Below are 14,851 nucleotides of genomic sequence, written 5' to 3'. Positions count from 1 at the left end.
CATGCCAACAGTGGGAAGGAGGACTTTCCCGAAAGTGACCTTTTGAGTTAACTGCTTTATGAATGACACAAAACAACATTTTCAAAAAGGGAAACCAAGACAATCTTATTGACGGCAACATGAAAAGTCTCCCTAATATTAACTTTAGGATGTTTTCTCAGTGCCAGTGATGAATTAGGATGTTGTTATCTGACCTCTCTTGAAGAATCTGCCTGTCTTTATCTGATAGTGTATTTTTCTTCTCATTGTCGATAAGTCCTAATTAGTTTTTGTTTTTTTTAATGTTGCTTCCAAGAGCAGCCTGCATCCCAATTACAGAGCATCTTCTTTATGTGATTTCAGCAGAACTGGATAAGTGAACCAGCCATTAGCCACTAGTCTCTGAAAACTGATTATTCTTCTGATTATCAGTTACTTCCAATTGTAGTTTCTGAACTACTTTTCACTAAAGTAATTTCTCAGCACTGCTGACCACACTGTCATCAGCTGTTGTGTCATCTCGATTCTTCTTGGTTTAAATTCAAATAGCAAACATGGAAGCTCCACCCCCCCCCCCCCCCCCCCCCCCCCCCACACACACACACACATTTTCTGTAATGTGTATTTCCTTCTCCATCTGTGTGTTCACCAATTCTCACCTCACCCTCGCCACTTCACACTTTGCCCTTCTTTTCATTTGCCCTCATTGTTCTGGCAGACAGCCTTCTCTTGTTTTATCCCGTCATCTCTTGTTCACCCATCCATCTTCACTCTCCAAGGGATTATTCATGCTCGGCCTGGCTTCTTACACCTCTCTCACACCCAGGCTGAAAGTCACAGCTCCAATAACACACCCTGCTTCATTCCGACATGCACGCCAGGCCGGGAAGCAGAGTCTCAATCTTGTGTTGATTCCTGACATGAAAATCATTAAAATTGCTTTTCAGAAATCCAACTTGTGAACATGAGGGCTCTTTACCATTTCATAGCGATGAATGCATGGCAATGATTTTTGGCGTGCTTTGGATTTGCATCGATCCACATATTTTCTGTTATATTGAGCCCTACATTTAACTGCATTCAAAGAAGAAAAAGTGTTTTCCTTGTTCAGTGAAATCGTCACATCGGTGGGGAAATAAATAGTAAAAAGAAAATAGCCGATAAAACATTGAATGTGTAAAAATAAAATAAAAAAAATAAAGCTGCAACTGATGCTTCATCGTTGGTGGTTGTGACTGCAAAGTTCATTTAAAGCTTAATCTGTCCAGTAGATCTTGCTTTGCTGACTTCAGTTGTTGACTTCCAAGATGAGGCTGCAGGTTGAGCTTCATTCAAAATGGTTCCATCAACCTATTATTTGTGCATCAAGTCTGCAGGGCTGAATAGATTTCTCTTCTCTCTTTTTGTCTGCGAAACGTTTCCTGCAGCTTATCCGTAGTGATACATTCTCTGAAGGTGTCCTTGACCTTGACTTCAGCTGTCCCACTGCTTTCCCTGCTGACGTTTGAACAGAGGAACTTGCAGGCTCCAAGCAGGTTGATCTCTTTTTATAGCCACGAAAGGCCTGAATGAACTTCATGTCAAAGTTTCTCTCTCTTTTTTTTTTTTTTCATTCATTCACTTGCGTTGAGAATCTAACAATCCATGAACACTCTGACTCCTGTTAGTAACAGACTTTGGATGACTCTTGACCTCTCTTCCAGCCTATTAGAAGCACACATTGCCCAAATTTAAACAGTACCATCTCTCTTTGAGGTCACTTTGACTTTGAGATCATCACCAACAATGCTCCACAACTTAGAATATTATCAATTCCTCACACTCAAACTGCTGTGCCTGTTCTCTGTATTGTTTCAACTCCAGCCTCTCATCTTCATTTAAATTCATGGTACTTTCATAAGTTCAAATATGTTGCAATGTTCTGCATCTCGAACCAACACTAATTTCTTCTCTTAGAATTGATCTTTCAAACTGAATTCATCATCGACCCCTTAAACAGATATTTCCACACTGTTGGGAGCATTAACAGAACTGAAACGGTTTCATTTTAATGAGCTTCACTTAAACGACGTATTTGAATGAATAATTCAGCTCTTTCCACATTTATCTCTGCCGTTTCTGCTATATTTCCTTTCGGCATTCACCTTCGAATCAGGAGCCATTTTTTCACAAGACAGGAGAGGTAGAATGTATTCCTTTTTGTTTAGTAATTAATTAATAATTGACACACTCCATCCTGCCATTTATGTAAAGCCCTAAACCTTAAGTGCTCATGCTGAGGACGTAATTATATCTAATGTCACGGGATTAAGGTCTGAAGAGTTGAGGCTCGACACTTCTGAGTGATGCTCTGTGTGGTTGTTATCAACACCGCTTACCACTTTTGTCCCTAAGGTGCTGATGACTTGTTATTGCTTGACTGAACATGGGGCTTAACACTAATCTCATCACTGCTCGCTGATGATTCACCAGTTAGTAAGCGCTCGGAGGCACGTGGAACCTAATGTGTGCATCAGCACGTTTACTGCATCTTGCATTTAACATAAGGAAGACAAAAAAATTGAAGGCAATAAAATCTGAATAATATATGCACTGTCTCGAACAAATACTCGACTGATTATATAAAAGAAAAATGGGAATTGGAACTCAGTACTGAAATTCCAGACAAAGATAAGCAGAATATGTGGAAGGTGAACCGAATATCCACCATTTTGCGGACATGGATACAGGTCTTATACACATATTTTTGGAATTACCAGAAGATAAAGATGTTTCGGACAACTATACATATAACACAAAGTGGAAGAAATCGACTTTCTATTTCTCAAAAGAACAGACAAAATAGAATGAAGCTCCCAACAGGATGTCACTCGTACTTTTCTTTCTTTCGTTCTTCCTTTTGCTTTTATCTCCTTCCATCTTTGTCTTGTTACTTTAACTTGTTTAACTAATTCCTGCGTACAAAGAATTTAGACCGAAAATGCGAGTTTCCTTCAATTAATCTCAAGTCTTGAAGCTCCAACTCTTTCATGCATGCAACAGTGTCTTTTGCGGATGCTTCGGAAACCTAAAATTTCCACAAATTTTAAGATTGATATTCAGGGCTGGCTCACAGTGCTGCAGGCTTCCAGGGAACCCGTTGTCCCAAAATATCAGTCCTCAGATCAGCAGCTCGGTCCCTACCTGCAGCAGAGTGATGTATGGGGCCTGACAGCTGAGCTGTGCAGGGACAGCTTGCTAAGAAGATGAAAAGGGTAGCTCGGAGACAGAGAGCTCGGGGAGCTTTCAGCGTCTCTGCAGTGCAGGAAGGTAGTCGTTATTTGTCTACGTGCAAATGGACTCACAGACTTACATCCCTCCTTTCTGTCTCTGAAATGTGTTTTTTTTTTTTCGCTTGGTTTTGTTTTTTTGTTGTTTTTTTTACAGCAGTGTTGATTGGAACTGGTACTATGGTTTTCTTTTCTGTCAGATTGTGGGCTCTGCCAGAGAGATTTCTGCTCTGTGGTCTGAATCCAAATTTTATAGAGGAATTGAACTATATATATAATACACAGAGGAACGACTGAGCCAGAGGTTACGATCAGATAGTCAGAAGAAAGATTCCATTCAGCATACTGATGGAGCAGTCACTATGAGTTATATTTAAGGACCCAACGTGCATCTGTTACTGAATTTCTAACCTCATGACCTCGAGATGGCAAGTACTCATCAAATGAGCAATGCAATTATTTGACCACAGTGCAATTTCTTCGTAGTGGTTTGTAAATTCAATACAAAAATCAACATATATATATAGTTTGCTTTACTATTCATTTATCAATATATTTCATTACAGCTCTTTAAATGTTTGGCAGAAGAAGTGGGTTTGGTTAGTGTAAGTGGCATGCAAAAGAGCTCAATCAAATTCAGAATAATAGAAAAACACCTCAAATACGTACACCTTATTTTTGTTTGATAATTAGGTTGATCAAACATTATGTGTTCTGAATGTGATTTCAACCAGCACGCTCCAGAACCAACAGATAAAGTATGAATGCACCATAAAAGGGAAAATGAAGGACGTAAAAAAGAAAAGAAAAGGTGGAAACAGAAGGAAGACAATGCATAGAGAGGCGAGGAGGAGGCGATGAAGGGCAGGCAGGCATTGAGATGTTTTGACATGCTGCAAATCGATTGAAGGCTGAATGCCAGACACCGAATGGTGTTATGCGGATCAAGCTCCGCTGCCATTAAAGGAACCGCTGATTTACTGTGCGAGCGGATCCTGGACGAGTTTCACTGGGGGACAAAATGACAACACATGCTGTCAGACTGTTCGGAGAGAGCTGTGAGTTTATGTACACGTCCACGTAAACTCTGCGGAGACACACGCTGTACACTATCCAAACAAGTCTGAGCTTCTGTACACAGGGTTTTAGATGTGTGTCATACAGGGATCAGCCAAAACATTATGACCACCTACAGATGGCATGACACAGAGTCTCTCCAACATGGACCCTGTTAGCTTCTGGAATACATCAGGGAACATTTTCACTTTGACATTGATAAAAGATAAAAGCAGAACAATTGTACTGGTTACAGTTGGTAGCGAAGTCCAATGGCAGCACTTTCACTCACATAATTTAATTATTACACTTCGAAGTCTGTCGAAATGTTTCACAGATGCACGTGGGAGAGGAAAAGCTCACCTGAGTGGTTCAAGTAAAAAGAATTACTTCAGATGTTCTTGGTGGTTCTGATAGAAACGTAGAGGAGTTCATGCTTGAACGGGTCAATGTTGTTTTGGCAGCAGGTGGGGAATTGCTTGGTCATAATCTCATGACTGACTGGTGTAATCGTACACAAGATTGTTCTCCCAAACAGACAATGTCCTTTTTGCTGAGTTATGGACATATGTGCCCACAGCCTCAAAAAAAACAAACAAACATGACGCTAAGAATAGTCATGGTGGAAAGAATTTGAAAAAAAAACAAAAAAAAACTAACTAACAAACCAGCAGTGCTCTGACACCACTGGTGAGGAGTGAAGAGTTGTAGGGAGTAAAAAGTTAATGCGAAGAGCTGCTAATGAACGCTTCACCATTGCGTTTGACCCAACAAATGGCTTTGCAAGTGGATCATTACAGCTTCATCGCTGCTCGACTGTAAGCACTCCACCTCACGGCCTCACTCCGTAATCATACACAGACACATTCCAGTAGAAATGAAGCAGGCTGCAGAGCAGCGCGCTGCCAAGTTTCAGGAATGTGTTCACAGCATCGCCGAGTTTCTACAGCCAGATGATGATAAAGTCAGAGGTCTTCGTGGTTCCATACAACTTAACCTCTCACAGCTGATCTTTTGCAAGCTTCACTTTGCAACACAAATTCACATAAATAAGCCGTGGCGTCCTTTTTATTGAAGAAAACAATCGAAATAAAGCCGTTTATTTGTCGTGAACACGTGTTGGAAAAATCCTCCACAGAGTACACGGTGACCCAATTCTATCAAGTAGCTATACACAAGTGGGTTCTAATACCTGGAAGAATAACACTGCCTTTATTGCTGTCCTTGTATTTGGTGTCTTGAGAGTGGCCTACTTTGATGTTAAGTCACTGGAAATTTTCCACGACCCTTTTCATCATCGCTGATGATGAACGTGTATGTGTGTGTTTCTTTTGCATGCCACGCTTTAGACTCCACGCTGGCATATAGCTCTGGAGCCCTGGGCCGGTGAGAGCCATTCTCTGGAGGATGAAGCTAAAAGGTTTCTCGACTACATAACAACCCCACAAGTGAGTCATCATTTCAATTCTGAAGGGCACATAAAGCAATTTCCTGCTGTATAGAACCAGATTTATTCATAAATGACGATGTTTGTGCCCATGCACAATTCAAAAGTGAAATTCATCTAAGTGCAAATACTAATGAAGTTGGATGGATTTGTACCTGACTCAGGTAATGTCACATCATTACTACTCTTATTTACACGTGACTTCTTCCCTAATGGGGAATAACGCCTGTCATGCACTCTCGTGCAATATTTATAACTTTAGACTTTCACTTGTTTATTTTATAGGATGATTTTCACAATAAAATAGAATGTCTAAAGCGTGTCCCAAAGGGCCATTAATCTGCATGGTTTGGACTTTTTCCTGTTCCAAACTACCAGAATCTAATAAATGTCTGCATGAAGCCATAACTAATCCCTTAATACAATCTGGTGTTTCTGATCTAAAACATAGAGCGCATTGGAAAATAACCCAAACCACTAAATGAGCAGCTGCACTCAAGTTTTTCGCAAATCCTAATTAAACTCTGAAGATTTCCAATGTGGTGCATGGACCATTAAAACAAAGACTCACAGAATTAGTAATTAGCCACATTTTAATTTTGTTAGAGAGACTTCTGAAAACCTCTCTCACTTTGCCATGTCGGCATAAACACAGACTGACACTAATCTACTGTCTTAATGCTCAGCAATAGGCAAAATAATCATAGTTGCAAAATGCTGCATTGGGTTGCCGATGATTCCGCCATGCTGTAATCTGATTTAGCTAAAACAGAGAATGCTGACGGGCCAAATGCAGTGCAGCAAATGACCAAAGTGCATCTCGACATGGCGACGCAAAGCAGGTATGAAAATAAATCCTGTAGTTAATATGTGGCACCCAAAGACAGGACAAACAGCTTCACAGTGGAAATAGCAGAGGTCCAGTCCAGACTTGCGGGCCTTTCTTTATTCAGTTCAACTTGTCAGACTCCAAACAAATACATTTTTAAGTTAAAAGCAAAATTTTCTGGAGGTGTAAATTTGAGTTTGTGCGACTGTTTTCTTTCTATTTTTAGCCATAGAATCGACTTTACTCATAGTCGGCTGGAACCGACATCAGTCCCTCACAACACCAATTGGACAAACTGATGTAGTAGATGGATGGACAATGTGCTTCGGCATAGTTTATTTTTGATGGCTTCATGTGAAATAAAAACCTATTTTCATGGGCAACCAAAGAAAAACCAGGCAAATCATAACATATCGAATTCTGGCCCGCAAGTCTGGTTTCCAAAATGTTCCCTTTTCTCAGGTTTGAACATGGTATTTATTTTTTTTGTTCTTTCGTATTTTTCATTGTGGAACTGGCAGTGCTCGGTGGTTTGCTGAGGGCTCCGTTCCATCAGGGAGCACATTGTCTTCTGAATCAGATTCCCACTACTTGGATTAGATTTGAATGGAATTGAGTCAAGGATCAGCCAAACACAGCAAGCAGATGTAGGAATGCAACATAAGGACTATAGTTTGGAGAGAGAGAGAGAGAGAGAGAGAGAGAGAGAGAGAGAGAGAGAGAGAGGCTCTTCGTTCCAATTATCGATCAGGGTGTGAATGACTGACAGGTTTTTGTTCAGCAAGTATGTTACATTCCGAACAGTCAACGTTCAACTTGCACGCGTGTAATTAATTATTTAATCGATTATAAATCAAATGAGAGTCAATGCTTTCCTATTCGGACTGAATCAGCAAGATGGTGTGGTTTGTATCCATGTTAGTTATCACAAATTGATTAAAATGTCCCGCATCATAACTCGCTGAATATCAAGGGACAGAATAAGGCCTGGATCTCTGCGGCTTCATTCACACTGTGACTGCAACGCAAACTGACTCAAACATGCGTGTGCGGCAGTTTTCTTAATTGTAATGAAATTAGCTGGGAAATAAATAAGCATCTTAACATTTTTTATTTATTTTTTTCACCCACAATGTCGTCACAACTCAGAGTACCTCCACTCCAAATGAGTCAGCGGGCAGTCTGTATCTTTCACAAAGCAGAAATTCGGCTCATAATGAATTAGAGAGGGTATGTGTGTGTGTGTGTGTGTGTGTGTGTGTGTGTGTGTGTGTGTGTGTGTGTGTGTGTGTGTGTGTGTGTGTGTGTGTGTGTGTGTGTGTGTGTGTGTGTGTGTGTGTGTGTGTGTGTGTGTGTGTGTGTGTGTGTGTGTGTGTAGCTGTGAAAGCTAACTGTCCATCATTGACAGTGGCAGGCCAGGGTGGAGGGAGTTGGTGCAGGGATGGCAGCATCCTCGGCTGTAATGCTGACTGACACAGTGCCTGCTGGAGCTGTTTCTCACAGAGATGGTGTGCGACACAACTGTCCAATCAATACCAGTCAGCAGCTTCCCTGCGTGCGTGCGTGCATGCACCAGCACCGGCACCGACACATATGCACACGGACAAGACACGTGTCTACAAAAAAAAAATTCTAATAGCATGAAATTAACCGTGAGATTATTTCTGGTTCGCTCGCAAACTGTAAGCCGTTTTCTTTCATCCACTATAATGTAGGATTGATTCTCACTGTTCAGCGTGTGACGCTGCTCGGCAGCCAGTCTGCAGGTCTAAAGTGGCAAAATAATCAAGGACGAGGTTTGCATTTCATTACACACAGCATATTGTATGCAGATGAATGCTTTCAGCCGGAACATATTACCACTGGCGCTCATAATGGACTATGTTGTTCCACACTTTTTAAAAGAATTCATTTTAAAGAGATTATCATACCACCCTGCATGCACGATACAGTTCCTGTGCTACAAAGGCACGTCGGGGGACTTTTGTTCCCTGTGAAAAGGTGACGCAGCACTTCACACGTTCGGTTCCTTCCTGCTGACCAGTCACCGAACAATCTGACGTCTATGTACTTATTCCAAAAAGATTTAATGAATACTTTTGGAAAGTAATGATCGCGTCTTCCAAACTCGCTTCGATTCATGTTTGCAGTGAGTTCGAAATTAAAAACACAATAATGACTGTGCCTGCTGCTGTGTTTGCACTTGACCGTCTACAGTAAAGCTTCCGAATTCTGCTCGATAGGATCACGTCTGAGCCAATATTATTTCTTCCGTGGCAAACAGAATCTCTGCAGAAAACGCGGCCTTAAGAAACCAGACAGCAAATATTTGAGGAGCAGCTCCGGCGCTAAAGCTTAGTGACTTGTAAAGGCAACAGATATACGACACAAAACCAACATGCTGGCACATACTGCATGGATAGTTCATACTGGCTCATGTCTGATGTAAAGAAAGTCACACACACACACACACACTATGCTCTTTGAATTACAAGTACTCTGGCAACAATACGGGAGCTGAACACATCGAGCCAAAGCACATTATTGTGGGAACTGTACAGTATTTAAAAATGATTTTAAATACCAAATGCTCGGATTAACGAAAACACTTTTCTTTTATAGGGCAGCAATATTTTTTTAAACGAAGCTTTTATGGACAAGCTGGCATTGGACAAACGTCTCAGTAACCACATGCCCATGTGTTGTGATGTGTAAATGTTAAAAGCAACATCGAGAGCTGGACTCATGAGACACAGTCTGCTGTAAAAATTAATCTGATGTGCTAAAACCACGGTCACTTTTCGAAGAGATACTAAAAATAACTGTACAGGACTCAGAAAGTCATTGATTACCACTGTACCTTCATCATAATGTTATTTGGCAGGTCTGCTGCTCAGGGTCGACTTTAGAAGCAGCTTCTAATGATTTGAAGCATTTAATAAAGCCATCGAGAGAAAAAGATGTTCATTGTATCATTACAGGTCAAAATGCCAGCCATTAATTAACAATTATTTTTAAACTTAACTTGATTAACTTTAAACATCGATTAATCATACTGCGAGATGTCAGACTAATGTATTTCGAGACTAATGCACGCACGCACGCACGCACGCACCGATGAAGATGTGTATGAAGCATCTGCTTGTTGAATTGTTTTGGGGTCAAATCAACAGTCATTCTGGTTCTATTCTGCTCTTCATTACCGAAATGGCTGTTATATGTTCATGTTTGTTTTGTTTTACCTCCCGTGTGTGTCCAGGTGTCGTGTTCATCATTCAGTGGTATGGACGCCGTCCAGAGAGGGTCTGCTGGGGACTGGGCCGTGTGCCTGGATCCCATGTACAGCCTGGTCCACAGGATGCAGAGCAAACACTGCAGGATGTACTCATTTGGGTGAGCGGAGACTAACAAACAATCCCATGGAAACCCTCTTATTTAGCATGATTTGTGTTACTCTTTCACCTTTGTCAGAGTCCCATAGCAAATGTTTGATCAAAATCAGGGTCTTTTATTTCCACTGCACAAAGATGGAGGATAATCTGTTTGTAGAAGGCCACTTTGTGTCATTGCTCTCAAAGTAGAGACATTCACCTGAATCCGTGGAGGTGGGGGTCAACAAGCAGCTGCCTTGCTTTTTTTTTTTCTGGGTACCTTGTAAATAATTCCATTAAATTAATTTAACACTTTTAAAAGGGTTCACACTCCCGTATGAGCCTCGACTGCAGCTCATCTGACACCCAAGCCCACCCCCTCTTCTCTCACTGAGTGACAAGTAATCTTAAATCCAGTCAGCCAGACCACCAAGGTTCTTGACCTTCTTAAGACTCGCGAGCCAATCACTCCCAGTTGGCCTCGTGTCACGGATCACACCTACCTCGTTCTGCCCCGCTGGCTCTCCACTGTACAGAGGTGTAGCAGAGGTCTAAGGGGGATTTTTCTGCTGGGAGACCGAGCTTATTAATTTGCCTGTTGAGAGACAGCGCAGGTGCGCTGGCATCAAGGCATGCCGGGCACGGGTGTAGGAGAGCAGCAGGGAAGGGAGGCGGGGGCCGTGCACCGCTGTTATGGCTTCCTGACTCTCTGTGGAGAAGGGTTAGGAGGTCAAACTGAGAGGCTGGGGGAAAACATAGCTGATATCCACTGACGAGAAAGCAATCAAGCATCAAACAACATTGGCATGGACCAAAAATAAAAAGAGCATCATACATTTCTTTGCTTACACAAATATTTGACCTGAATATCATCTTGGAAATTATGACGAACAGCTCTGACTTTCTTTTTTTCCATTCCTATGTCGCTGATCCCCTTAAGACCTTGTGGAATAAATCCAATTGACATTAACTTGTCTTTAAACTGTGGCTAATGCAATGACCACAAACTGACCAAAAAAATTTAATATATATATATAAACTTAATAGATATATAAAGTGAAATGTCCAGTGAAGCTGGAGAGAGAGTTAATCAACCCAAACTGCTCTCTGAAGTTCCTCCAAGTGTGCCCTATCTGACCTACATTCATCACACACACACACACACACACACACACACACACACACACACACACACACACACACACACACACACACACACACACACACACACACACACACACACACACACACACACACACACACACACACACACACACACACACACACACACACACACACACACACACACACACACACACACAGGTCAGACTCTTGAATCTTTGCCAGGTATGCTGCATGTCCCGCTCTCTGGAGAGCCGGACCGGAGACTCACAAACCCTTCAGTTCCAGTCTGCTGCCGCTGCTGCACAGTAGCTTGGGCTTAATGGAAATGTCAAGTACTGTTAGTGAATGGAAGTAGCTGAAGGTATCACTCACTGTACACGTGGACATACTTTTGTGTCTTCCTGCACGTTGCATCTCATTTGCATGCTGTTTAACGAGCCGTGGATTGCTTTGCCTGGGCAGGATGAGCAGCTGTTCTCTGATTGGTCAGTCACACGCTGGTCTATAGGGGAGGGTTTGCAGGATGTTTTTCCACATGAAAGACCAGTTGCCCACCTTTCACCTTCCCTACTTGAACCTCTCTCCCTCATCACGGTCTCATGTCAGGTTCAGTCTGAGCCTCTTCGTCCTTCAGATTGCAGGTTGTTTTTCCTCTTCATGAAGTAACAATGCAGTGGCGCAACATAATCAAAGACCGAGGATGAATCATCCTTTCCTACAAAGCAGCTTGTTCTGAACGGTCAGAATGAGCACTGAACTGCTGCTTTTTTTGTTTTTTTAATGAGACATGAGCATGTGTGATGATGCCAGCAAGAGCATCAGAGGGAATAATCACAGAATATGAAATGGTACCCACCCATGTGATAGTTTTTCTTTGGGAGCAGAAACCATGATAAATAGAAATAAGTGAAGGGTAAAGCCATTAATCATTTTATTGAAAAAACGTTTTTAGAATAAAACATATTGCAAGTGGAGGAAAATCCTAATTTTAAAATAAGCTTAACATGTAAAACCATAGGTATACTAGTTGTAGACTATCTATAACTAAAAACAGGTCATTTAAATTAAAAAAATATATATATTCATTCATTAAACGAGCAGAAGAGTTATTGATTTTTCTTCCCACACTTTGAAAAAAATCAATCGAATAGAGTATCGACTCACTGAGGCTTTGTTTTATTTGGTTGATAAGCTTCTCTAAGGTAAAGACATAGACAAATAATCACATTACTGATTGTTAATATTGGCAAAATGTTAAGAAATACAGCCAAACTCCAAGCGAGTGGCCCTGCAACACATACAATTCTTCGCAGCTCCCTAGTTACAAATTGAATTGAGCATGAAAAGGCATGTCAGCCAGATCAATGTCCGTCCAGTATGATACAGCTCCGTAGGCCGGCTTAACTTACATAGTATAGCCTATTGGTGTGTTTAATGAATGTGATGTAAAAGATGGTTAATTATTGTGACCACACAGAAGGATTAAAAACTCCCTTTTGCAATGATTGAAGTGAATTCACCAGGACAAAACAGGCCAAACAAATCCATCCTCAGACCTAAGTGAAGCAGAGCTGTCAAGTCTCATGCATTGAAAGTCAAACTCAATGGATAACGGTGAACTCACACTTGTTTTACAGCAATGAATAATCGACAACTGCAACTATAATAATTCAACATATCCAAAAGGTACAAATGACATTTGTCCGCTGGTGTTAGTTGAAGACTTGAAAAGTGGTGACATTTCTTTTTTTCTATTGTTTCTCATTTCTAACAGTCTTGCATTACATCCTGACATTTATATAATTGATTTCTGCTGAAACATGAAGTTGTAAATATTTATCTACAAGGACAAGCTGGAGCCTGTTGTAACTCGAGCCGATCCTTGATATTCTATCATTTCTCATTACTAAGAATTTGCAAGCAAAGTCAGTCATCCAACATTCAGTCTGTGTACATCTCTTGCTAAAACTATAATCCAGCCTTATCCTGAATGTAGCCGTAAAGTGTGAAGAACATTTTAATACATTGAAAAAGGTCCACTCAACCAAAGGCTGTACAGCAGAACATTTATAACACTTATTTAATGCTGAAGCACGGCAGGTAAATTGAAAATAGTCGCACTTCATCACCCATACTAATACTTATGTGGAGACACATAATCACAAAGATGGAGATATTTCCAGATCACCATGTCATTTTAAAAAGATCAAATGAAGTAAAGGCGGAGAGTTCAGAGTCTCTCTGTTAGTTACACAGTCTTGCCTCTGAGGCTTGTGAGCCACACAGTGTGTTGACAGAGTGGCTCAAAGCTCTTGTTTATCACATTTACAAATCTCTGTGAGCCTCTGCGACCCAAACATCTGCACACAGCGCGTTCTTACATGTGTTGCCACGACAGTATCCATCACCAATGGAAGCCTGCGTAACCCCTGTAACCAGCGGCGTTTGAAGTAGACTTCCATCACAACCTGCACGTCTATATCCACTCATCGAGAGTGTCTTCCGTCTCTGCACTCTCTGGTCCCAGGAGAGGACATAACAGCCAGCCGAGATCTTTCTTTATCAGTATTGTCATCCACAAAGCTACTGATGCACTGATGTGACTTCCCCCCCACCCCCCCACATTTGCACCCTGCTGCACTGCGAGTAATCCCAGATCTCTGTCGTCTACAGTGTCACTGCAGGGTTTCAAAGCCGAAACCCCCACCAGAGAATGGAAAACTCTCAATGAAATATTTAGTAGTGTAAAAAAAAAAAAGAAGAAGAAAAAAAAAGAAGCTGAGCCTTGTTGCATCTTAATCCCTCATACATATACTCATCTCTCATCTTCCTGCGAGTGAGAGGCAATCGGGGACCCGGTGCCTCGTCAGTGAAAGATGTGTACTGTGAAATGTGCTCCCCCTGCCACAATTACAGAATACAGCCGCAGCACAAACAAGACACGGGGGACCCGCAGAGACAGCCGCTGAAAAAGGGGGAAGAAAAGAAGAAAATTGTGGGATTAGTGGAGCGAGAGGTGGAATAATAGAGAGGTTACGGATAAAGTGAGGCAGACTGGAGGAAAATGAGAAAAGTCGCCGATAAAGGGGGCATTGTTTCTCCCATCAGAGTTACACAGATTTCAAAATGTTGAAGCGGGCTACTTGAAGTGGAGAGACGAGGAGGAAAGAAACAAAAGACCGGGACATGAGACATGTGGGGGGGGGGGGGGGGAACAGAAGCATCAAGTTGGCCACACCTCATATTTCACTTTGTTTATGAAATGTGAGCAGGTCAAGTCTACATCACGGCGACTCTGCTGTATATGTAACGTAGCTTCTGTGTATCGTTTTATTGACATTATTGCATCTGACACTTGCAACAACAGGGGCAGATGTTTCATGTCACGAAGAAGTCCTTTGGTTCTTTGGTTCTTTGGCGTTTTCTCTTCGATATGCAGTGTGTGAGCACATGTTGGTATCAAAGTTTAAACTCAGTCTGCACTGAAATAAATCAGAGGCTGTCATGAGCTTATGAGTATCTCCCTTCAATGCAAACAAATGATGGCTTTATCTAAACAGAGAGGGTTTTGTGTAGAGATAGCAAGATATTTACCAGGAACTCGGGCCCACATCTCTTGACAAGTTGCGTTCGATCTCCCATTTAAAGTCTATTCATGCTTCGGAGGGGAGCATACAAAGGTGAATGTTGGAGGGTATAAAAACGGCTTCCAGTGATGTTTGCAGCAACCTCTAGTGGTTTAGTTGTGGAGGTATAGACGGAGATGGTGAGACGG

The 14,851-nt window shown here is 41.7% G+C and overlaps 1 protein-coding gene across 2 annotated transcripts in view; it reads left to right on the top strand.

Moving 5' to 3' along the window:
- Positions 1-14,851, top strand: part of mettl24 (methyltransferase like 24) — a 35,749-nt gene that overhangs the window by 12,893 nt on the left and 8,005 nt on the right. Inside the window, exons 2-3 of one of the 2 annotated variants that reach the window (XM_080490651.1) lie at positions 5,654-5,752; positions 9,840-9,973. In XM_080490651.1, coding sequence (XP_080346777.1) covers positions 5,654-5,752; positions 9,840-9,973 — 233 coding nt within the window. The remainder of the gene's footprint in view (positions 1-5,653; positions 5,753-9,839; positions 9,974-14,851) is intronic. The other variant, XM_080490652.1, reaches the window with a different exon arrangement.

This window comes from Lipophrys pholis, assembly GCF_963383615.2.
Source record: "Lipophrys pholis genome assembly, chromosome: 21".
NCBI lineage: Eukaryota > Metazoa > Chordata > Actinopteri > Blenniiformes > Blenniidae > Lipophrys > Lipophrys pholis.
The sequence above is the reverse complement of the archived record's forward strand: the minus strand, read 5'-3'. Positions and strand labels throughout refer to the sequence as shown.